Source organism: Symsagittifera roscoffensis, chromosome 5 (assembly GCF_963678635.1).
Source record: "Symsagittifera roscoffensis chromosome 5, txSymRosc1.1, whole genome shotgun sequence".
NCBI lineage: Eukaryota > Metazoa > Xenacoelomorpha > Acoela > Convolutidae > Symsagittifera > Symsagittifera roscoffensis.
In genome coordinates this window covers 64234912-64259832 of record NC_087066.1, presented here as the reverse complement: position 1 = coordinate 64259832, position 24921 = coordinate 64234912, and the positions used below count along the sequence as shown (strand labels likewise).

General features: G+C 39.0%; 2 protein-coding genes across 2 annotated transcripts in view; one reads left to right on the top strand and one right to left on the bottom strand.

Annotated features, from left to right (window-relative positions):
- Positions 1 to 24921, bottom strand: part of LOC134846828 (PAT complex subunit CCDC47-like) — a 495511-nt gene that overhangs the window by 138281 nt on the left and 332309 nt on the right. The window lies entirely within an intron of this gene.
- On the top strand, positions 9529 to 23457 carry LOC134845647 (uncharacterized). Its single transcript, XM_063862665.1, has 9 exons — positions 9529 to 9653; positions 13442 to 13587; positions 17768 to 17924; positions 18237 to 18564; positions 19430 to 19569; positions 21419 to 21557; positions 21968 to 22069; positions 22311 to 22503; positions 22744 to 23457. Exons 1-9 carry the CDS (start codon positions 9554 to 9556, stop codon positions 23044 to 23046), a joined length of 1608 nt encoding a protein of 535 aa, XP_063718735.1. The 5' UTR covers positions 9529 to 9553; the 3' UTR covers positions 23047 to 23457.

The window sequence follows — 24921 nt, the reverse complement described above, 5'->3', positions numbered from 1 at the left end:
TAGATCAGATCCTAGTCATTGGGGTCAGTATAAGACGGACATGTCGGCGAAGTTGAATATGAATACCTTGACGTGTCGGGAGGATGCGATGAGAATGACTGGCGGTGAAAGTCCCACAGTGTCTCGACTTTATCGGATACCGGGTGTGGATTGGCTGCTAGCAGAGCAGGAGAAATTTAGCTCCTCGACCTCACTCCGACATGTAGACCTGGATGGATTACCTCATGACAATACCTTTGGACCTTTAAACACCCGGTCGCTCACCGACGTTCGAGATAGGACCCGGGAAAGGACACCACCTGTGCGCAAGGGCAAGTTCCAGACGGAGAACAAGCCCAATAACAAACATCACAAGATGTACAGACAATTCGCTAAACCACCCGGTCAGACGCCGGGCCAGTATTCGAGGGATTACCCCCGAACTACAACAGTGGTTGGAGACGATAAGAGATACGGGAACCTGAAGGCCCCAATAGGCGATGGCCTTTTTGCAGCTTATGACCCCTTGGACATGAAGGCTGCCAAATATCTGGTTGTGGCCGGCTCCGATTATCTCTACACGCCCCGTTCTCTATTCTGGCCCGATGTGATTTTCTTAACGGCGCCTAAACTGGACTGGGGACAGGCGATAGGCATGATGATAAGTGTACGGAGAGTGGTCAGCATGGAGCCGCAGGTAATAGTGGTTGCAGGCTCAAATGATCATCTACAAAGCAGAGGCTTAATGTCACGTCTGACGGATGGATCGATCCCGAGTAACGAAATTATAGGGGAGGCGATAATGACACTGCTCTCGGCGATGGCCGAGGTAGAGGCAGCAGCAAGACAACGTTTCACCATGAATGTGGTGAAGGTGATCTTCGTATTGTCACCAGGCTACGCTGCGTTGCCTGAACCCCTTCAATTTGTGTACACAATGGTCACGACGATAGCAGAGGGGATATTTAACGTGATAATTCCTGCCCCAAACAGAGTGGTGGACCCGGACAATTACTATCCGTCCCGATCTGAGCTTCCCGCCGTTTGGGCTGACATCTCGAATGCCATACAGGGGCTCAGAGATTTTAGCACAACTCGGTTGGTGCTAGGTGAAGTTCTGGGGTTGGAGCTGTCCAACTTCGCAAGATTATTGAAGCTAAGACCAGGGGTAGGTGACGATCATCTATTAGTACAACAGGTGGCTGATGATCTCTGGTTCAGACAGATGGATCAGGCAGAGAATGAGCAGGGAAGGATGATCAGAAAGAACATGACGTCAGCAGAGGAGGACCTTATGGCAATGGCCTTGCGTACGAAGCCACACAACAATATATGGTTGTACCTGTCACCGAGACTGTGCACCTTGGGTGAGGACGCGTTTGAGCATGCGCCGGCAATAATTGAAGAGATACATGCGTATCTGAAGAATCTACTTAATGCCCGGGAGTTGGCTGGAGGCAAGATGTTGAAACTGATGCAAGACGTAAACACGATGTCGCTGGATAAGTTCCAAGCTGACGTGCTGGCCACAAAGGCACAGTACGAACGATCAGATGCTATCTTGGGTGGAATGGGAGTGGGATGGACGCCATCTTTCCTATCGACGTGCTATCCGAGGGCATCTAGGAACCTGATCGCGAGTTTCGTCAAAGACATCAGGAAGTTGTCGATTGGCCTGGTGCTAGCCTTATACGTGACATTTGGTCATGAAAACTTTGTGAAAGGACCGGCAAACCTCTTTACCCAAGCATTGGCCGATTTGAGATTGGATGGACTCCTGACTCTGATTGCCATGACCTATGGTCGACTGGGAGACTTGCTTGTGCTATTACGTTACCCTGAACAACTACAGGGACCCAGTCGTGAGTTTAATGCACAGTTGGAAACTGCCTCGCTCAAGAAGATGAAAGACTGGAGGACTCTCCTACTTCAATACCTCTTGCAACAAAACAGAAGCGTCACAGGAGAGGACAAAGTGGCGAAGAACGCAAGCGAATGTAAGCAGTATTGTGGCATGCCCTTACTAACAGACTTAGCTGTCATGATGCGGATTGATCCGTTGGCTCTGGTCCACGGACTGAGGGAATTCGTCACAGTGGTGTATGGACCGGTGATGTCCTTTGCGTTCCCGGATGTGCAAGTTAAAGCGTACAGGAATTCAGTGTTGTACGTCAAGCTGGTCTCAGTAGTGGATTGTTCCGTGCTGAATTGGGTAGAACAGAATGAACTGAGGAAGCTGGCTAGCGACGATAGGCTGTTCGGAAGAATAGCAGAGCCAGGCTGGGTGTTGATGGACTTCAACAACCACTTCAAATGCAGAATGGGCCGTGAGGATCTGTCCCACATCCAGTTTAACCCAAAACTCTGGAATTTGAGACCAGTGGTGAAAGATACAGGAGAGGCTGTGGTAGTACCTCAATTGCCGGGAGCCTATGCCCATTCGAAATAGAATCAACAAACATGGCTTCCTGGGTCCAGGCCGCTGCCGGACCAATGCCATCGATATCCACCGATAAGGAGGATGTTGTTAGGAGTAACATCTCCCATCACTGCCCCTCGTATTGGAGCAGCTCGTGACGCAGAGAAGAGAATGCTGAAGTGGAGTGGAGGGATGGAGCCGCGCTTCATCAGCTGGAATGTTGCTGCCGCGCATACGTTCGACTTCTCATTTCCCGATGCCTGGAGCAGGAAAAAGATCAAAGCACTACCCTCCAGGAGACCAGAGGTCTCGGCTGAAACGTGGAACGAAGTATATTCTTCCGCGGATGACTTATCGAGACTGAAATGGTCAGGAGAAGCGAAAGTGGTGATGCTGGAGGTGGCAAGGGAGAGCAGAGGAGGCTCATATATAACGATAGAGGACCTGGCCCCACATGGCGAGGAGTTGGTAGAGTTCCTGGTCGATGATGAATTGTTTTATCATGCAGGAGACATGGCCGTACCGGCTCGGCCGGATTCGGGCACAGACGCGCGACAAGGACCCTCGGGACCTAGGCCGAAACCTGATGCGGACGACGATGAATTGATGGATCAGGACGATAACGATGATGGGACCGGAAGTAAGACGGAGAAACCGGGAGAGACCGATCTAGGAGCGTTGGAAAGGGACTTGCTAGAGTACCGGTTCAGTGAAGACGACGATGGGGAAGTCGATGGGAGTTTATTGCTAATGGCACCATCGTCCTTCATGTCTCCTACAAAGGAGGCGTCGGCCGATCTATCTCCGATAGACCCAATAAGCCAGGCTAGAGAGTGCCGAAGCAGGGATCCGCAGAAACTGCTTTATGAATCACCAAGGAGGAGGAAAATCGAAGAGTCAATGAAGATATCGTTCCTCAGCACATTACCAGAAGAAGAATGGGAAAGATATCAAATGGAGTTGGAAGGCAAGACAGGAGCAATCTGGAGCCGAGTAAACTTCATGGAGAAATCTTGGGACGTGATAAGGCGATATGGGACGCAGTCCATAATGAAGGTGGGATTGAACCAACCCATCATGCGTGAGGTCCTGGAAAAAATAGTGAGCTCCATGGAGTCGGATGTTCTGACCGAGTCAGTAACAGAAGACAGTGCCGATGATCAGCATGTTGCAAAGAAATTACCTGTCAGACGAGCCAGGAAAGGGCTGAAGCGACTAAAAGGGAAAACAGGAAGTCGAGCCATGAACCCGAGAGTGGTGAAGTCAAGAGCCAACGCAGTGGTGACCTCTTTAACGAGCGCAGGTCGTTCAGGCGAGAGCGGGCAGGGAGATAGTACAACACTGACAGGGGGAGAAAAAGAGAATCTGATACCCCCTATGCTCTTGGCAGGTCTGACCGTAACCGCCACTAGATCGAAGAAGACGGCGCGAACCCTGGCAGACACTAATTTAGAAATGGAAGTCATCAGTCAATGTGGATCTGGAGGACTTGAAGATTATAGGCCCTCGCGAATCAACATGGCCAAGTTGAAACTGGAAGGACAACTCGACGTGGTCGAGTACAGTCGAATAACTGTGCCGGAATCGGTCCACATGGGAGATCCGGCAGGGGGTTATGTGGAGATGTTGAAAGCGAGGAACTCCGCGAGAGGGCACCTGATGGCTTGGAGCGAGAAGAGAGCCATGCAAGAATATTTGAAGGGGCTTACGGAGAACTCTAACTTCAATCGAAAAGAGTATGGCACAGTAATGTCATCAGAAGCGAACGAAATTGGATTGGAAAAACTGCTAGAGATTTCTTGGAGGGCGGCCCTCCAGAAATACTTCGATGAGACGATGAATGCACCTGCGACGGTAGCAGCATACCTGGCTCATCCTTGCGTGAGAACTGATCTGCAAGTACGGTTGGCTTGGTGCTTGATGGGCATCAAAAAGGCGGAGTATGAAGCCAGTAATGACTCGAAATCACGAGAACAGGAGCTAGAGTTAATGGAAGCTCTACGAGCATTGATTTCGAAAGACGATTCAGCGATAGCATGGGCTAAGCGTAAGGATGCCCTTTGCTTTGTCAGGTTCGTGGTGGATCGCATCCCCACTCCTGTGTTGGGAGAATGTATAAGGATCATTCGGCAAAAGGGAGTTGATTGCGAAAGGAACTTCCTTAGGGCACTCCTAGAGCTATATCAGGACATGCCATTGACCGTGCCAAGCAAGGAGTCGAATGATATGGAAAGCTATCGCAAGTTGGAAGAGGTGAGAAGATACTCCAACAAAGAATTGAGAGTGAGCAGAGACTTGATTGAAGCGGCCAGAGGACAAAAGGAGTTTGCAACACTAGGGAAACTGAAGTCGTTCCAATACGTGTCTGGCATACCGGGGATGGCGTATAATCCCTTCGTGAACGAGGAAGCCAGGGAAGCATACTTCGACTATGAGCAAGTCACCGTGCTCAACTTCTGGGTTGAACGGATTAAGGAAATTGGAATGTTGATGGTGGAACAACCCAAGCTTGGAATTATTTTGGAAGAACGAGTAATCGAACCCTCGATTCCCGAGCTAAAAGGGCAAGTGAGTTTTGATTGTGGTTCTTGGGACGGTCCTTTGAAAACCAGTCTAGTAGTGATGTGGGAACTCATGAAACCTTCCTGGTGTCCCCATCCTAACGCAGGCTTAATCTGGGACATGACCGCGGATATCATGTTAGACCGGGATGATGATGCCAGTCTACATGATCTGGCCATGATACAACACCTGCTGGCCATGAGATTGACGAAGAAGAAGAGCAACCCGTCCACGGAGCTGTCCGAGGAAGGCACATCGAGTAATTGGTTGAAGCAAGGCACATGCTTGGCTCAACACAGTGGGATGGAAGGACATGTTTGTAACATGGGACACTGCCTGATTACGCTGAGCGAGCAGCATCCACAACTGGCACGATTGTACGGAAGATTGAGCATGTTCAGATAAGAGTGCCATGGAGTTGGTCGCAGACTGCCATGGGGTGACGGACGTAAACCTGATCACAGCCTTGGGATTTTGCAGCATGACGAGTTCGATAGAATCGCTCGAGCGCTTGGAGCGTGCCCATGAGCTAGTGACGTCCCTCAGCGTGGAAATATTCCCTGGAGCATTACAGACAGAGCAAAAGATTGGAGGCTGGCGAGAAGCCCTAGAGAATGAAATGAATCTGAAGGATAGTGAAGCCTATCACAGACCTACTGGTTCAAAATATATGGTGGGTTCAAGCTCAGCGCCGTATTGTAATAGCAAGTATCCTACGCACATGGTGGTGATGGATGCGAGGACGCAACAAGTGTTGGTTGACCAACTTTTCTCTGTGCCAAAGTGCGTGAGGTTGGCCAGAATGTCAGAGAGGTCATATGACTTGTCGGCAAAGATCTTTCGGGCAGTCCCGAAGAGATCCGAAGGCGAGTTGCAAGACGTTGTGGATGAAGAGTTCATGAGACTGAACGAAGGCAACGTGAGTGAGTTCCAGAAACAGAAAGCGAGTGGAGCGTTACCCACTGAATTCCCCACCATAGAAGAGAAAGACGATTTACATAGAATCCTGATGGAAGTGGAACCGTTGCTGGGAGCCTCAGGGTATCGGACCCGAAGGAACATAGTGAGAACCCATGGGGAGTATCCTTGCCACTGCTTGGCGCAGACGTTGTGGTATCCCAAACGCGGGAATCTGATCCTAGTATGGGACGTGGAGGAGTTGTACTCCACGGGGTTGCCCGATCAGAATCAACCAGTGTCAATCGTGGTGGTTAGCGCCATGCTAGCAGTGAAATGGTTGGAGGCTAATGCAGACACAAGTGAGCAGGAGACGGCCGTGCCGACTCCTGAACAGCTGAGCAACGTGAAAATGAGTAGTGAATTGGATCTTTTCAGAACCACCTGCAAGGTTCTGAGAATACCTAAAGCCATTGAAAGAATATGGTCAAGGCAAAGATTGATGCCTTGGTTCCGTGCAGTGATGACATCTTGGATGTATGAACGCGCGAAGCGTCACATGTCAAGGAACACGGAAGCCTATCAATCTTTCCAGCTAGACATAGGACCAGGAGCCTATAAGAGAGCTTTCCTGACGCATAGAAACGCGGTCACCACGGCGGTGAAGCGAGTAGCTGGAGCGCCTTGTGTGACTGAAGATGAGAAGAAAGAGGTCTTAAGAGCTGACCTAGAACGAAACGTGAGCCTATGTCTTCACAACAGCTTTTGCAGGAACCGGGAGCAGAAGGTGAATGTGGACTTGCTACCTTGTTGCAAACCGAGGCTGTTGGAACAGGAGGGTTGGGGCACGGCCCGCAACTCTCTGGACATGTTAGAGAAAGTTCTGGAAGACAGTGACGCTGAACATCAGGATGGAGAAATGATGGAATGAAGATGACCGAAGAAGAGAAGAGAAGGAGAAAAAACTTGATTGTCTTTGTGTGTAAAAACTTGAACAAATCAACCAAGTTTTGATTATTGAACTTGTGAAACTTTTTGTTTTGATCTAGTTTGGTCAGACCAAACTTTGAAAATGTTGCAATTGTTAAAATTGTTGAAATTGTTGATTTTAGTTATGACTATCTATGTATGTATATAAGGAACATAGGTGAGTATATTTACCTATTTATTCACGACTGAAGTTTTTAACCTGTGTAAGACACAACTTCACTGTGTGGCGACATGGTAAGTTTGAGTAAATTCGCTCGAGAAGGGTGGGTAACTCAATAACTTTCCTAGCCACAGAGTTTCTTAGTTTTAATATTGAAAGGACCGCATAAATGACTGATTATACTTGGTGAGTGAAGTTAAGTTAATTTTAACGGGTGCGTGGCCGTGCCACGTCCCACTTTTTAATCACAAAGAGCGAAAAGAAGTTTTATAACAAGACGACGTAAGTAGTCAGAAAAGAAATTTTATCTAGGACACTCCTCATGGTGCAAATTTTGTGAAAATGTTGAAAGGCAGTGAGATGTAGTACGATGCCATTTGTGAACACGTAGTGAGTTGAAGTGGAGTAGATAAATTTCATTTTCTTATGCGATTTGTAAGATTGGTTACAGAAAACTGGATACCTACTTGACGATAACCCGGTGTTGTGCGATCAATAGGGACATTGATGGAGACTTGTCCGGGGAGTATGTGCCATTCTGCCAGATGACACAGCATAACCTTCCCGCGACAGAAAAAAAAGTGACTAAAGGCCTTATGAACAAAAAAGTGTTGCGACGGAGGGTCAGAATGTTCTAGAATTTTTATTTTTAAAATTTCGATTGGAAGAAGAACATTTCTGAGAAATAGAAAAAAGACGGCCATTTTGAATAAAAAAGACGAAAATCAGAACGACGATATAGATTGTGAAGAACAGTTGTATCAGAGAAAGAAAATTACGAAGCCTCTTATCGTGGCAAGAACACACGATAAGGACCTTAGCGACAGATATTTGTGGAGACGGAGGCTTCAGTGGGGGGAAGAGAAATACCACGGAACCCTCCCGGGACACGAAATATAGGAGATAAGAGTGTTATCTCAAGAAAATCACGGGAGCGGAGGCTTGGTCCCCCAGAGACTGTTATATGTGAAGGGACTGGGTAAACTGACTATAACAGCTGCTGTAATGTCCTAGATCTTAATTAACACCGTTATTATTTAATATTTCAGAGCATGAGTAGATAGAAAAAGGAAAGGGTCAATCCATCTCCAATGGATTTAATATAAAACTGTCACACAAAAACATATAGAAATAGGTGTTTCGAGCCGTGTTTTTAATGACAATCACGTAGTCTGAGGATCCGAGACTCAGCTATGTGGTTGTGTTCGCATGCAAACGAAAGCTGATCAAAAGTCGTTTGACTGATGGCCTAAAAATGGTAACTTTTTACTTTGCCCTAAACAGACCAGAAAATCAACTGGCAAGGTCGAGACGGTGAAAAACGAGTAGAATTAAGGTAACTGACGCCTGCCAGTCGTTGATAGGTACTTTTTCTACGCTCAGTCGCTGTGTGATATTTGGGCGAATGTTACACAAAAAATGCCAAACGTAATTTCCAATTGTGTATGATGTCTCTTGTGAACTGTAAATTTGGATGTAGAACGTTTGCTGCCCGTAGCACCTTCTCAGGATCACCATTCTCTATTCTCACTAAATATTCAATGTAACGGAGAAAAATTTAGCTTGCTGCCCTGACTTATTTTTCTCCCTTAACCCAACGCTTTTTCTACAGTACCAGACGATATCTCGATACTCATCATCTGATTTATCACCGCATTTAACCTGGTACCAGTTCAAACAGATTCACGTTCCACACCTTTTGACCTGTACGAGACCTTCTAACCTGGTAAAATACAAAAAGATTATAATAGAAAAAAGATTTTCCCACTAAAAAGGAAAAAAATGTTAAATTTAAGTCTCCAATTTACGTGTTTAATTCTCAAGTAGGGAAGACTAATTGAGAATTGGCTCAACGCCGTAAGATTATAAAATTTTATTTCTAAATAATTTGAGAATGCGTTAAACTTGTAGAGTTGCCTTTGCGATAATATAAAACAACAGACCAAATTTGGAAAAAAAAGTGCCGTAACTTGGTTAATATCTGACTAAGTCCCGTAGTTTAATTGAAAGCTGAAGGCAATTTTGGTTGTAGCCCGGAAGTGAGAGAAATTATTTTGACTTTGATTAAAGTTAGAATGGCGCCTATAGGGCTGCATTCGAAAGCTATAAGGACTAGTATTGTTGCTCGAATAAGAGTGAAGATAATGCTGAAAAGTGCTTAGTAGGCAGGTTGGGATTGTGATGCATGATCAGTAGATATTTTTAACTCTGGGAAGGTTATTAACAGGTTATACGTAGACAAAGGAGTTTTAAAAAGGAAAGTACGAAGACAATTACGTGATAAAGGTACGCCGTGATTCTCATTGAAATGGATATTGTCCCAAAACTTATATTCTTTTAAAGCCATATCAATGAGTTCAATTTGAGCGCCTCAAAACCTGCTCGGCATCCGAATTTTTGGTTAATTGCATTATTAAATTCATCAATAATCAAGTTATTATCAAGGTTATCTAACTTTTCCTTTTATAATAGAGTCTGCTGGGCCTAGAAAGTATTGTTTGATGACGAAATCGTTTTGTATTACAGATTGGTTATGTTAGTTTTGAATGATTAATACAATCCACGTAGATCACTGCGAGTTCTGTGTCTCAATTGGGTCGTGTGAATTATTGGGATCCTCTAATGAGATATGTCCAATTGTAAAGTGTAAGTTGATCTCCAACTAGCTAATAAGGTTAACTAGTATAAAGAGAAAATGTTGAACAACAAGGTCACCAAAACGGAAAAACCGGCGCTTTAATTAGGAAACAATGTATATCTCCTGTTTGCTGTACGTAAATTAGATAAAAAGGCCCTTAAGTTTTTTGTACGGTCCGTGTACAGCATTATAAAAATACTTCCCTAGTTATGCTGCAATCATTAAATGAGGACAAATTTTGGCACTATTGCGTTTACAGTTGCTCATATTCGTTATTATGTAGTTTAGTTTTTTTTCCAATTTTTTTTGCTAGTCGATCCATTGCCCGTATAGGGTGCTGCGCCACAAGTGCATCCAAAAATCAGTGGCCAGAAGCTACTCTGCCCAACATTTTAATTTTTCATTGTTTTTTGATTCTTCTATAAGTCTTAAGATAATCTAAACGATGTCGAAAAGCGTGGCTGAATCTTTAATTCCGTTTGCTTTTAAGCCGAGTCTGGCCTTGCACCAGCGGTAGTTGAATTGATGAGGAAGCTCTTGCCTTGCAACGTCTGAATATTTGGCTCGATTGACGTCATGGCGTTTCTAATACATTAGATTTCTGTGAGTGTATCTGCCCTTTGTGCTGTACAGGGCATGTAAAAAGTTTTAGTTTGCACAGTATGTGCATGTAAAGGGAGTTGTATCTGCTAAGGGGTAATACATTAACCTAATTGGTTGCCCCTTTTTGAAACGCTAGTTCGCGAGAGTATCATAGGCAGGGATGTAAAAAATTATATTGTATTTAAATAATTTATTTTCCAGTTCAAAAAATAAAATATAGTTTTTTTTCGTAACAATTATTGTTTGAATTGCAAAGCAGGTTTCCAACATAACTCGGCCAATAATTGAAGCTTGGCTTGGCTTGGCTTGGCTAATTGACAATTCTGATTGGCCACGATCGTTTTGAATAGACTGTAATAGACTATTATTACACGCGAATGAACCTGATGAACTCATTTCTGATTGGCCACGATCGTTTTGAATAGACTGTAATAGACTATTATTACACGCGAATGAACTTGAACTCATTTCTGATAGGCCACGATTGTTTTGGCCAAACTAGAGTCTACTACACGCATATAAAGTTGTTTTAAACTTGTGAAAACCTCGTCCCAACATTTTGAAGTTATAGTCATACATAAATTCTGTTCTATCGATAAAAAAAAGCTGAAATTTGGTGAAGTTACGTTTTGAAAAGCACTGATCACGAATTTCATACTCAATATAGCACTTATATTTTATCAATGAAACAGAATTGACTGAGACGATAACTTCAAGAACATCTCGTTTCGGCTTTTTTGCACTTCGTTTTCTCGATAATTATGGCCCCTCACAAGAAACGCGACGTGGCTTTGCATTATTTCAAACCTCTTACTGGACCTGATTCGTTATGGGAATGCAAGAAATGTGGGTTCAAACGGAAGCAGACCAAGAACAACGGCTGTATTGAATACTATCGAGGGCGTTTCTTTATCACCAGAGCAAAACAAAGCGTTGGAGAAAGTGATGAATAGCATTTTGGTGGATGGAATTGCGAGTGAAAATGAAGAAAACTGCAGCGACTATGCTGAAAGTATAATAAAAGCCAAAAAAAGCAAAAAAAAATGTGAACCTGGATTGGATTCCAGCTACTTCAAACCTGCCGGAGCGGTTGTTCAGCAGAGCTGGTCTGGTCCTCTGAGATTATCGAAAAAGAATTCTCCCTATCAACTTTGAAGGACAAATATTTTTGTTCATTAATAAAACACTTTGGAACGCTTTCACTGTTAATGAAATCATCAATTCATGATTGTTCAGAATTTTTTCTCCCCGTCAGGAAACATTTCAAGGCTGTTCAAAAATTAATGGTGAAAAAAATTGCTCTGGTGAACATTAATGGATTTTTTAATGTTCAATTAACGATCTTGAAAAAATATGTAGTCAGCCCCATGAGAAAAAGGAGTAAGTGCCTTCCGCATTTTAATTGCTGCTTATTATGTATGCAAGCAATTGGAAAATTTCAACGGCAAGTAGATAGACTGCTTCGAGGGCTATTGCGTTAAATACAAATTGGGCAAGCCATGAAACATTTAAATATATTTTTATATTTATTTTTCTCCTCAAAAAAATAAATATTTTTATTTTTTTGAAAAAATATATTTAATATATTTTTTTTACATCCCTGATCATAGGGGTAAAGAAAGGGAAAAAAAGAAAATATAAAAGGAAGGAACTTTTTCAATATGTATGAAGTTGATTTTTTAAAGGGAAAAACTTAATTGCTGGACTTCGTTTGTCTCCTTTCTTTCAGACAGCTCAGTTGCCACATCGGAGTAATTCTTGCGCTGCCAGCAATTTTGATTTACTCCTGTAATTGTAAAATTCAGAGCCTTGTCGTTTTATATTTTCTTCTTTTTTTTCGCTTAAAAGCTATATTCGGCCTGAAAGTTTTAAGCTTATGTGTTATTGGTTTAAATACGTTGTTTTGTGTCGCTTCAAGGGCAAATTTTTTTTTGAAAATTATTCTAGGCATTTGGTGTTGCAAGATTTTAAATTGTAAAACAATTAGATAAAACTTTTTTATGGTTACGTTTTTTTATGGCGTTTCTTGTTTCGCCCCAAAGGGCGTGCAGCTACTGGTTCTCAGCTTGGTGGCCGCTCGGTGAATACTAAAAAATACTGGTGGGTGTTTTTCAACTTTTTTTTTTTAAATTCTTTTTCCCTATTGTTCGATTTTGTTATCTGTCTCATTTTCTCTTCACTAGCTTGCAATGTTGCGCTTGCGATGTATCGAAAATGATGCCAAGCTTGAGAATGTTTGCCCCCTCACGTGCCTTCAAGGTTGATCTATTAAAGTTGAATGGGATTCATAAAAAACATAAATGCGAAAAAAATGCGAATCAAAGAAGACATACACTTAGATCAATACCACAAAACAAGAGTTCTTCAAGTATTCAAAACTTGCTTTCACATGCAGAGAAACGAAAAAAACTGAATTAATTAAACTTCCATTAAAGATTTTTAGAACATGTCAGTAAAACGTTTTTAGCAAACTCCAGGACTTGACATTCTAATTCTTTTAGTTTATTATCATTTTAGTGTCCTTGCGATTAGCTAGTGTATTGAAATCGGGTACTAGATTAAAAACTTTGTTCATAGGACTCATCTCCTGGAATGAAGCTTCGCACGAGTCATCTCTGTTAAAACTTAACTGCTATAGACCAATTTCGAGCATATTAGAATTTTAAATACCGTGCTATCCGGATTTTTAGGTTTAGTAATTTTACCAACTGGGTCTGTCTAAGTTTTTTTTGCTTTTCTTTCGACTGAAAAAATTTTGGCCTGTACTATATCGGACTGGTGGCCTCATAATTCGCCGTTTGATGAGCGAAAAAAATTCATGAGCGTTTGTGTTTAAGTGAGAGGGGAACCAAAATTTTTTATTGTGGTTTTTAAGTTTTTGACTCTTTTTCTGGTGCAAGGGTTTCTGCTGAAGTTTTTTTGGCTGTGTAACCTCTTGGTAAATTTCATATTATTTAATTTGAACTAGTTTTGTTGTCATTTCCAAAATTTAGGCCGAATATGACTTGATGATGATGATGTTGATGAATATGTTATGTTGATGATTTTAAAGCAGTACTATATATTTAATTTTTTGCCAGCCGGCAATTTCATTTCATTGCAACGATTTGGGTCAAGGAATGCTGTTTATAGCGCACGAAGTGAAAGTAGGGCAATCAATATTGAATTTGAAATAGGAAATATATTTTTTCAGGCCTTAATCCAGAATGCAGTCTGTTGATGCACGAGTGCAAGCTGACGGACCATATCACCATCTGCCTCTTCTCACAAGTGCCTTGTATAAATGCTCAGTATGGCTGTGAGCTGTTGCTGAGCAATTTTGAACGCGGCAATCACTTAGTAGGTACTATTAGGCGGAGCCTAGGAAATTAGACAAGCAAATTAGACGCGACCAGAAAACTACAGTTATGGGAAATTAGACGTAATTGTATTGTTATCGTGTCTGATATTTGTTTACCGACTACGGATCAACCGTACAATCTCCACCGTCTAAGTGATCGACCATATAATGTTCTCCCCAAACATGTGTGAGCTTAGCATAAAGTATGAAATTTTCTTAAATCTAATTTAATTTGAAATTTTTCAATCACTTGGTATTTTAATGGGTAAAAAAAGAAGTTAAATCGACGTCGTAATTATGTTTTGATGAATAAGTTTTAAATGTAAGTGATAAAATAAATTGTGTGAAAAATTTGTTTTTTTCTTGCCTAAATCGATTTGGGGGATATTGTACGGTTGATCCTTGGTTACAAGTATTTTTCGTTCGAGCTTTCTTAAGCGCAAATCATTTTTTCACATAAGGAAATTGTATAATTTATGCATTTCGAAAATGGTTCATAATATTAATGTTTTATAAATCATTTATTACACTAGCCAACTTAAGTGAGCGTTAGTGTAATAGTACGACTAATATTTTTTCTACACTAAGTCGCAAAAAATTGGTGCCACTTTTTGTGGCACCTTTGCGGCTTCTTGATAAGCATGTGCTTTGAAATTCGAATAATAAGTTAAAACAGTTGATGCACTTTTGATTCATCAAATGAACCAAAAAAAGTTATTTGTTTCAAACAACGATCATTAAAACTCAATTTCCAAGTTTTTCTAACTCAATATATCTCGCAATTTTTTCAAATGAATAGTTTATACTCAATCTAGTTTTATGCTTTCTAATTTATTACATGCAAGGCTAATGCGGAGTCCTTCAGTTTGTTATGTTTGAAACTATTACTTGCAAAATTGTGTATTTGTATTAGTTGCCTCTGCTGCATCGCATTGGCATAGTATTAGAATATGTAGCTGCGTTCTTTGTGACTAGTGTTTGCCGACTAGTGTAAGCGTTCGTGGCTGAGAGGGCAGGGCGTGAGACTTCAATTCTCGAGGTCGCAGTTTTGAAGCCAATACGTAGCAAAGTTTTACTAAGTCGAGGCTCATTTCTATTTCTTATTTCAATTTAAAACTGCTTTTTTTTTGGTCGTGTTTCTCGCTAGTTTTTGCACAGCGGATTGTCGCCTCTGTCATGGCTTTTGCGATTACTGTAGTTTATTAGTACGAACCTTCTTTTTTCTAACCTAACTTGTAAATAAAAATGTTCATTGAAAGTGGAAAGTGTTCACTTATTTGGTGGCACTTTTGCTATAATCACGATCTAGCATTGGAAAATTCATAGCATCTGCTTTTTGCTTCATTTTTGGCTAGTATTTGTCATGCAGTAAGCCTGTGTGACTGAGTTTTTAGGCGTGAGACTCACAATCTCTTGGTCGCAGCAGATCGAATCTGAGACCTAGCCGCTTTTTTTTTAATTCGAGGCTTATTTCTTCTTTTTATATTGCACTTCATAGACCTGCTTTTTGCCATGTCCCCGATAGTGTTTGCGAAGCTTCGCCTCTTTGTAAATAATTTGATGTGCAATGGGATTATGTTCTCTTTTTGTCTCTGTGAAGTTTCGTTTAGGCCATAAGTTTTGTTATTCCTCCGCTTTTCGTCGTTCAAAACGCTAGTTTTGCAAAAGGTAACCTATAATATTCCATTTTATTTGAGCCGTCTAATTGGCATTCATTCTATGTTTTTGTTCACCCTATTAGGCGTATCTATGCGTTCAAATCAAAATCAACTCCGGTTTTTCGGTTCTCTTAGATTTCATTATAACATGCAATTGAAGACTTCTTACTGAAGTTATGCAAAATTTCTCAACCGATCAACGCGATTTAAACTGTCCTAAACTTTCTTATTTTATTGCTTATAACCTTAGAAAAAATGAAAATACTGAATTCAGATTGGGCTGACAAGTACCAAAATGGAAAATCAGTACCATTTGTATCAAAATAAAAAATCAATCGAGTTAGTACCAATAGCATTCAATTGGCCAACTACTTCTAAGCCGACTATTTTACGCTCTTGTTTTATTATCACCTTAATAATTCTGAAATTTTAAGCTATGTTTGCGCTCATCACTCTTTGTCTAATGCCTACATAGTTTGAGATAAAACCGAGTAAAATATCTGTTTGTTAAAAACAGGTCTTATTACGCTAGCGAGCAGCTAGTGTTTTAGTACGAACCTTCTGTGTTTCTGAACTAACTTGCAAATAAAAGTGTTCATTGAAAGTCAATAGCATGTGTTCTCGGCTTTACTTGTGGCTAGTATTTGTGATGGACTAAGCGTCTGTGACCGAGTGCTTAGTGCGTGAGACTCAAAATTTCTAGGTCTTAGGTTGAAGTCCCAGACGTCGCCGAGTTTTTACTAATTCGAAGCTTATTTTTACTTTTTCTTATTGCACTTCAGAATTTTTTTGACGCTTTGGAATTTTTTCACTTTTTTCAGACTTGTTTATCTCAATAACTAGCTCATTGATTTCAAAAAAAGGCCCAGTGGAAAGACAGCCTGAATATTGCCTGAGTTCTCCTCTGTGCCTTATTGCCCAGTCTTTTTTACGCCACCCTTTTTACTCATCCTTCGATAAATAGTATAGCCTTATTTGGGGGGGGGGGGGGTTGTTCAATTGTGCCGAGTTACAATAGTGCCGAAACTGAGAATGTGTTCAACGGTGACGAAAATTGAGGATATTTGAATACATTGAGTTCTGTTTGCAACGAGTTGGCAAATTGATCGAATACTTTTTTTGTTTTGGAGCAAAAACAAGACGAAAATTTGACAACTTGCTGAGTGAGTTGTTTGTTCAGAAAATTTTATGACGCCGCGCCTGGGGATCTTTTGTTTGTTTAACAAGCGGCATCAATTAAAATGGCCGCTTTTGACTTTTGAACTTCCGTCAATTTCAGTTAATTTGCTTGTCATTGATTTGGGATTGTAGGCCTTACCTATGTAAGCGGGTAATCCTTTTTTTTAGAAGAGAAACAAGTAAGGTTTCGGTTAGTGTGTAATTTTGTTAACGTTTTCTAAAAATATCTAACGGGTACCTCCAACTTTAGCTGGGCCCATGGCTTCCAATTTTTTCTTATTGTCCGAATATTTAAAGTAAGCATTGTATAAAACCGAAGTAAGAATAGAAGAGTTCGTAGATTTTTCCAGGTTTAAAATAGTGCTTATTTTGGTGGCATTTTTACTGCATAATACTGGCAGTTTAATAGCATGTGCTCTTTGCTTTTTGAGTGGCGTGTTTTTTCAAGCATCAGTACCACAGTTGTTTAGGGCTGTTGACTTTTAACGGTCGTATTAATGAACGTAGTGAGTAGTCTTACATAGGGCTTCGTGATTTTTTGTGTCTTGTCAAAGATAGTCTTAATTTTTTCATGCTCGTTTTTAATTTCTTCGCGGTTTGATTTTGATTTCTTGTAAGTTCATTTCATTTGTTAAAAGGAAGGCATTCCACTATCGAACAGCAAAAAGCTAAAGGGCTCAAAAAACGTCATTGACTTAAAATTTCGAAAATGGAATTTAATTATCAGATTTCCCAGCGAAATAAAATTTTTACTTATTGATCCAGTTTTCTTAAATTGTGTTAATTTTATCAACAAAGCATAAGTTGTTCGTGAGGTTCAAAGCGCTTCAAGGGCACATACTTTTTTCGAAAGTTTTTTTTTTCAGTTTTTTTCTGCTTCATTATGTTCATTACTCTTTTCCAACTATCAGTTGGCTATGTTCTTAGATTATCAGTCCGTGAAAAAGCCGCCAAGAAAAATCTACAAATCTGCTCTCTGAAAGTTATAATAACAATTGAAAATAAAAGAATCTAGGTTAGTTAGTGACTTCATTAAAATTGCGCTTCGAACACTAAAGAAAAGGTAATTTAACGTAAGCATTTTCACCAACCACAAACGAGCAGATTGTGTCGCAGACTTCAATTGGGTTATTAGAAATGATGTTTTGCAAAAAAATATAAATCAATCGATACTAAGATAGTGAAACAACGTAAATCAAAATACTTTTTTATATTAGGTTTTCTGTTTATCGTTAGTCTCTTTTATACTACTGTGCGTCAGCTTACTCTTTGCCAGCAGTCTTTTCCTAAAGATTTTTTGCTCCTATAATTCGTTTTTTTAACAGCTTTTTGACTTTTTTAGAAGACCTGTGTGGCATCAACAGTAGTGTGTAGAGCCACTTTCTTTCGACAAGTTCTGAGAAATTCGAACTTGGACGACGAGGGATTCATCAAGTCACTAAACAACGAGACTCTTCGTCAACCAGATGGTCAACAAGGATGTCTAGACTTATATACAGGTCAGGATCGTTTGACTTTGTTTCATTTACAACGTCTGTAGATTGTTAGACAGAAGATATATAAACACTATCTTTTTTCGTGTTTTGATTATTTATATCCTCTGGGAAAAGGCTGATGATCTACTCAGAATTTTAGTATCACCGCTTTGGATCACTTGATTAACGCCCACTCATGCTACCTTTAATGGTTTCTCTAAATTGGTCAAAAATGGTTAGAAGAATTATTTTGACAATGAAGCCATCGACGATGTGATGGCTTGAGACATTTCTTTCAAAATTGAGTTTTATAAATCTTATCCTAAATATTGTCAGGTCTCTTTGCTCATCATTTGAACTTGACGGCAAACTCCTCTAGTAACAGCAGAACATCAAAAGCATCGCAGCATGCAGAAAGTGACGACTCAAATTTAGACCGACAAGCAGAGCGGACAAACTTGACCTTAACAAATGACCAACTGAACAAAAGATGTGTGACATGTGTCAAACTGGGCATTGTGTGTATGTATGATCTGGAGCGCCAGAACCGCAAGCCCTTCTGGATCGAAGCTCGCAGTCATTTTGGCAGCAGAAGTGGCAACCAAAGCGACGATCGACTGATATCTCCCGATTTGTTCGACGGAGCTCGAGTCTATTTTGATGGGTTAGATTATTTTTAAGTGTAATAAACCTATTGAAAACTCTTATATGGATCTTGGTGATTTTTCTTGGTTTTTTTCAGGAAAAAGTCCTAAAATTTGGTCACGCTCATTTTTTTCGCGGTTAGACTTGATTTCCTTTTAAGTTCACTTCATTTCCTTTGTTAAAAAGAAGGCAAATTCCACTATCGAGCAGCAAACTTGTAAAGGTTATGAAAAACGTGATCGACTTTTCTAATTTCAAAAATAGAATTTAATTATCAGATTTCCCAGCGAAACAAAAACTTTACCTATTGATCCAGTTTTTGAAATTGGGTTAGTTTTATCACAAAGCACCAATCGTTAATTGTTCGTGTAATTCAAAGAGTTTCAGGGCATATATATTTTTTTAAATTTAGAATTTGAAAGTTGAATAAAAACAAGTCATTTTTTTTGTTTCCTTGCGTTCCAAAGACTTTTCCAACTGTCTGTTAGCTATGTCCGTATTTTAATATGCTTCTGATTTTTTTCTAGTGACTTATTGATTCTGCGAAGCTATACTAAGGAGCTTCGCAGAATCAATAAGTCACTAGAAAAAAATCAGAAGCATATTAAAATACGGACATAGCTAACAGACAGTTGGAAAAGTCTTTGGAACGCAAGGAAACAAAAAAAATGACTTGTTTTTATTCAACTTTCAAATTCTAAATGTGTATCGAAATTTTAAACAAATGATTGAATATAACTAATTTCTACAAAAGTTTTGCTTGCGATTCACTTCCATCATGCAAATCCCAATATATAATTTGTTCACCGTTAATGACATGTTTTTATTTTCTAATGCTCAAATTTTGTTTCGCCCAATTTTCATTTTTTTGGTTGTGGTCTTAGGCTCTCTCATTCGGGCTCCTGTGGTTCTCACTTCGCCTGCAACAGAACAGTGAGAAGAGACGAGTTCTCATTCCACTACATGTTTCTGCACAATCTCCTGTTCGAGTTCCAGCCGCACAGATGCCCACTCTGGAGAAAAGGTCAGTCAAGCTCAAACCATTTCTCCAATAATTGTTCAGAAATCAATTCAGCAAGAAATCATTTCAAGCAATAATTGTTCCGACTGCCAAAAGTAGGCATGAAAATTGTTGCAATGGGTTGTTTATTGCTACGCAAATTCAGTGCCACAAAAAACGTCAGATAGGTTAGAGCGATGTAGCACATTACACCCCCTTGAGTCGTGATTCGATTGATTATAAAAAATGTCCCGAATGTTTTCTCATTGATGAAAAAACTGGTTTGAGATTTTTGCTTTCAGATTTCAGATGAAGAGTCACTGTTAATATTGTGTAATTTTGAGTTTAATTTGCTTTTTTTGTTAATAAAGCCATTGATAGTTTTTCATTAGCCAGTTTTAGCTTCCACATGCTTTTGTTTTTATTACTTTTGCTTATTCATTTGTGGTCGATATGTTCGTTACTTGTTTTTTCTTCTAAATATCAATCTCAAATAGTAACCGGAAAGTTTTGTTGAATTTCCAATATACTATGAACATGAAATTTTGAGAGAAATTTGAATTTGTTTTTTTTGGATTTCTGCCTTATTCTTTTTTTTCCAAATTTTAATTGCGAGTTTTGTGTGTTTCCTTTTTTCTTGCATCTGCATTTAGTAGTAATTTGTTCTAGCCTTAGTAGCATTCTTTACGTTTGTTTTTTTTTAAGAGTCCATGAACGTATTTCAGACTCTTATATGGGTCGTGATGATTTTTTGCTCAATTTTTTTCCTGGAAAGAGTCAATGCTTTATTAACACCAGATGTGCATGTATACTAAATAATGCATTTATGAATCCACTTTGGTATATATACACTTTTTGAGTTTAATTCAAATTCATCAGCTAGAAGGTAGGCAAAATGCACTATAATTCTGAAAGCTGAAAAGGTGCGAAAAAATCCTAGTAATCCAGTTTTCTCAAATTGAGTTAATGTTATCAAAAAAACTGCCAATTTAAAATTGTTCTTGAACTTCAAAGAGCTCTAAGGCCAGATATTTTTTGTTTCTAATTTCGAAAATTGAGGTTAAACAAGTCATTTTTTTCCTCTTTCTTTGCGTTCATTGACTCTTTTCCAACTATCTGTTGGCTGTTTTCCAATGGGAAAAATCTAATAATTTGACTGTTCGGCTTTTTGTATTAAGTATTTATGAACGAAATGAGTTTTTATTTATTTAGGTCGTGTTAACATTTTTGTTTTCATGAGAAAGTGTTAGTGGTTCACGCGCAAATTTATCTCCAGGCCTTTTGATATCCTGTTTTTTCTTAATTTCGCTTTATTTTAATCGGATTGTAGGAAGACAAATTTCCAATGACAAAATTAAATGGCCGGAGAAATACGTGACTTAAAATTTTTTTATATTTCATTTTTTAGTCATTCCAACGGCTTTAGTTGTTAATAAGGTGAGCGGTGGTGAAGTGGTTACATATCCACGTTTCAAACAGTATGTCGGATGTTTGAGGTCCCCCATGATATGTGCGCGTTGGTTGAGTGTGAGACAAAATTAGCCAGCCTGGTTAAATAACCAAAAAAATTGCATGTAAATCGTAACGGGTAAATATTTCCCTTGTGGATGAATCGTCCTTATTCAGATGGGTTGGTTTTGTCAAAAACGTGTCAATCATGAATTCTTCTTCATATTCAAAAAGCAATGTATAAATATGATTTTTTAAATTCGGTAGTTGACGTTTTAAAAAACAATTCAGCCATTTTTTTCAGGTCATCTTCAGTTCAATGACACTTTTCTAACTTTCTGTTGGCTATATTTTATTTAAACTGGTGCCTATATTTGTCTGGAGTTCTAGAGTTCTGTTGAATTTTGTTTTGCATTTGTTGCAGGCTGCACATTTTCCCTGCCGCGCATGAATGAAGTCAACGGGCTAGGAGTTCACTTTTGTCCCATCTCCAGAGGACCGACCGTCAGACTAAGTACTATCAGTGGAAGCGAAGATAAAACCACGATATCTCATGGTCAAAGGTGTGAATTTGAAGAATAGCATTGAATATATCCAGGGTCACATTTCATTGAATGATGGTTGGATACAAGTATCTCTAATTTTTGCTATTAAAGTATGATTTGTTTAGCTTGGCATTACCAGATTAGTAAAATTACACTTCCAAGGATATCAAACAGGTTTTAAAGACCAATCTGGTGGTACACCTCGAAGTTGGCAGAAAAATAACTTGAGAAATAGATGGATATGTGATGGCTTTAAAATAACCGACAATTAAAGGTCAATGGATGGGTGTTTTTTTTCGGTGAAATTTTGTAATGATCGCTGTTAAGTCCCGTTTATTTTTCAAATTGATTTCTCTATCCTTTCATTAGAAAATGATTAAATTTTCTCGAAGTTTGTTATGCTGAATACTAGATAATCTTTTTTACAGGAATCAATGGTTAAAGTTGCCTCAGCATCTTTTGATGGAAGTTCTGAAGAGTCTAGATAGTTTGTCTCTTAAATACTTGTCCCAGACTTGTCGTGATTGGAGGTCAGTTCAAAAATCTTAACATCATTCAAAGCGGAAGTCCCTCCTAACTCTACATTTTCAACCAATGAAATTTCATACCATGCTATCTTTTCTCACCGATGAGAATTTGCTTCGTAAAATTTTTCATAGCTGGGGCTCTGGTACTATTCGGAAATTCTCAACATAATTTTGATGTCAATTGAAAATCTTGAAAGGCTAATTTAAATGCTATTGAAAAGTTTTTACATGATTTTGTCCTTAGATGGCGAGTGCTGGAGTTTGCAGAATCGCGCAGTCGCGGAATCGTGAACACCTATTGGCTCCCCTGCAAGACTTATGCCGACGGAGGAATGGGAAATAATAATAATAACAATGTGAAGGAGGAATCTATTTCATGGATTTTTTCATACCAATCGGTTTCGGAAAACAATTGTGGCGATCAATACTCATCACCGGTAAGTCATCGAAATGAGTTTAAAAAATTAAAGCTGATTCAAAAATTTATCAATCGATCAGCTCATTCAATGATTTTCGTTGGATTACCTTATTTGTTAGTTTGTAAGGCATTGAACGAAGTGTTTTTTTTCACACTTGGTCGTTTCATTTATTAAGGCTACTTTCAATTATCAAATTTTTGTCTTGCTCAAATAAATGCAAGTAATATTATAATGTTAATGCTGTCTGTTTTTTCTTAGGAGTTTACATTCTCTGACGAGTGTTTTCTTCCGACCACCGACAACCTCCAATATGATTTGAATTCAAATATTTTTGACTCGTATCAAATGTGCAACAGCGTTAGTTTGGTTAATGGTCAAATTAGCCGATTTTGCAATTATACCGGCCACGAAAATCTCGGGAAAATGAGTGCACATCTTCAAAGATGTGCTCACAATGAAGACCAACAAGGCTTCAAAGAGCACCATTCTTACGACATGGAAGGCAGGATACCCCTCACTGCAATGATACATGCAGCAAAATCACAAGCAGTAAATGAATAATTTTGCTTCGAATGCATAATTTATCAGCAGGAGTGCCTAATTTATAAACCTAGATTACATTTTTTAATAATTAATTTCGCAAGCTAAGAATAATGCTACAAACATAGAAAATAGAATAAATTAAAATGAATTGACGAATGAAAAAATAAAAATTTACTTGGTTTAACTTGAGAGCAAGTAGACGTTGTTTCGACGTTGCCTTGAAGTTTATTTTGTCTCAAAACCGGAGATAATATCTGAAGTGGCTGGTAATAGTAGTAGAACGCACTTTTGCCATGCCGGCGACTGTTCTTCATTTATTGGCCTTGAAAATTATCAAAACTCAGCTTTTGAAAAAAGATCAAAGATCAAGATAATAAAATTCCATTTTTGAAGCTAGAAGTCGATCACGTTTTTAGTGACCTTTTCGCTTTCGCTGTTTGACAGTGGAGTTTTGAAGATTTCATTTTCTATATCTCTCAGCTGAATAAGAAATTTATCTTTTCATCCAGTTTTCTCAATTTAATTAAGTTTTATCAAAGAGAGTCAATTTTATGTTTAGCTGGAAATTCAAAGAGGTTTAGGCCAAACTTTTTCTCTTGAAATTGGAAAGTCAAGGTTTTTCAAGTCATTTTTTCGTTCATTGACCTTTTTCCTTCCACATTTATAGGTTTTGGTGATTTTTTTTTTTTTCTGGAAAATGTTTTTAAAATGCTCTAATAAGAAGTACATATGTGCAATCATACATATTGATGCATTTATGAATGCTTTTATGCAATTATGCACTTTTTGAGAGCAATTGAAATTCATCTGCTGAAAGTGACGTAGATAGCACTCTCCAAATACGAACTTGGAAATGACGCGAAAAAACGTGAACGATTTCTAGTTTGGAAAGTGGAATTTATTTTTTAGATTTCCAGCGGAATAAAAACTTTACCTGTTGATTCAGTTTTTCAAGATACAAGTTGGGTTAATATTATCAAAAAAATACCACTCATAAATCGTTCTAGAAATTCGAAGAGCTTAAAGCGGCATCTATTCTTTTCTTTGAAATTTGAAAGTTTTCTATGGATTTTTTCAACAAAGTCAGTGTTTTTTTTGTTTACTTGCGTTCTTTACTCTTTTCCAATCTTCGATTGGCTGTGTTTTGAATTATAATTAACATACAAATTTTTAGGATTGTTTTTGCTTTGTGAATTCCAGCTTTGCCCGTGTATCCTAAATTGGGTGGCTTTCACCGAATAAAAGTCAATTGTAAATAACTTAAAATTCAAAGAGGTCTCCTGGGCGATGAAATTAGTTCTATTAAGCTCCCAAGTTTTTTAAAAAAATGAATAGATTCTTGGCTTTTTTGAGTTGATTAATGCTTTCCGATAGTTTGTTGACGACGTTTTGTTTTAAAAAGTCTTTCAAAGCATGCTTAAGATCTTTAAAATTATTCAAACTGCCGGTTTTACGCTGTGTTTTGGTGCCTTTGTAGCCCTCATAAAAAATGTTGCCAAACAGTGCTTATATTCTGTATCTCAGTTTTTTCGCCTGCGAGAAAATCGGGAACTATAATTTTTTCCCGTAAACATTTTATTTTTTCTTACAAAATTTTGCTGCTGCAGTTACTTCAAATTGCATTTTTTTGTCTTACTTTATTTAGTCTTGCTAGATTTTGACCTATATAATATCGGTTTAATGACCTTATACTGCATTATATCGTTTGACGGGCGAATTTTTTTCGGCGTAATACGTTTTGGCCTTCATATTTTTTTTTTGGAGTCAGTCTTTAACTTGATCTGAATTTTTATTCAAAAGTTGAAAAGTTTTCGAACATTTCAATTATTATTTTTTTTCGGTTTCATTGTTCTTTCACACTTTTTACACCAGTAATGCTTGTGTTATAGTACG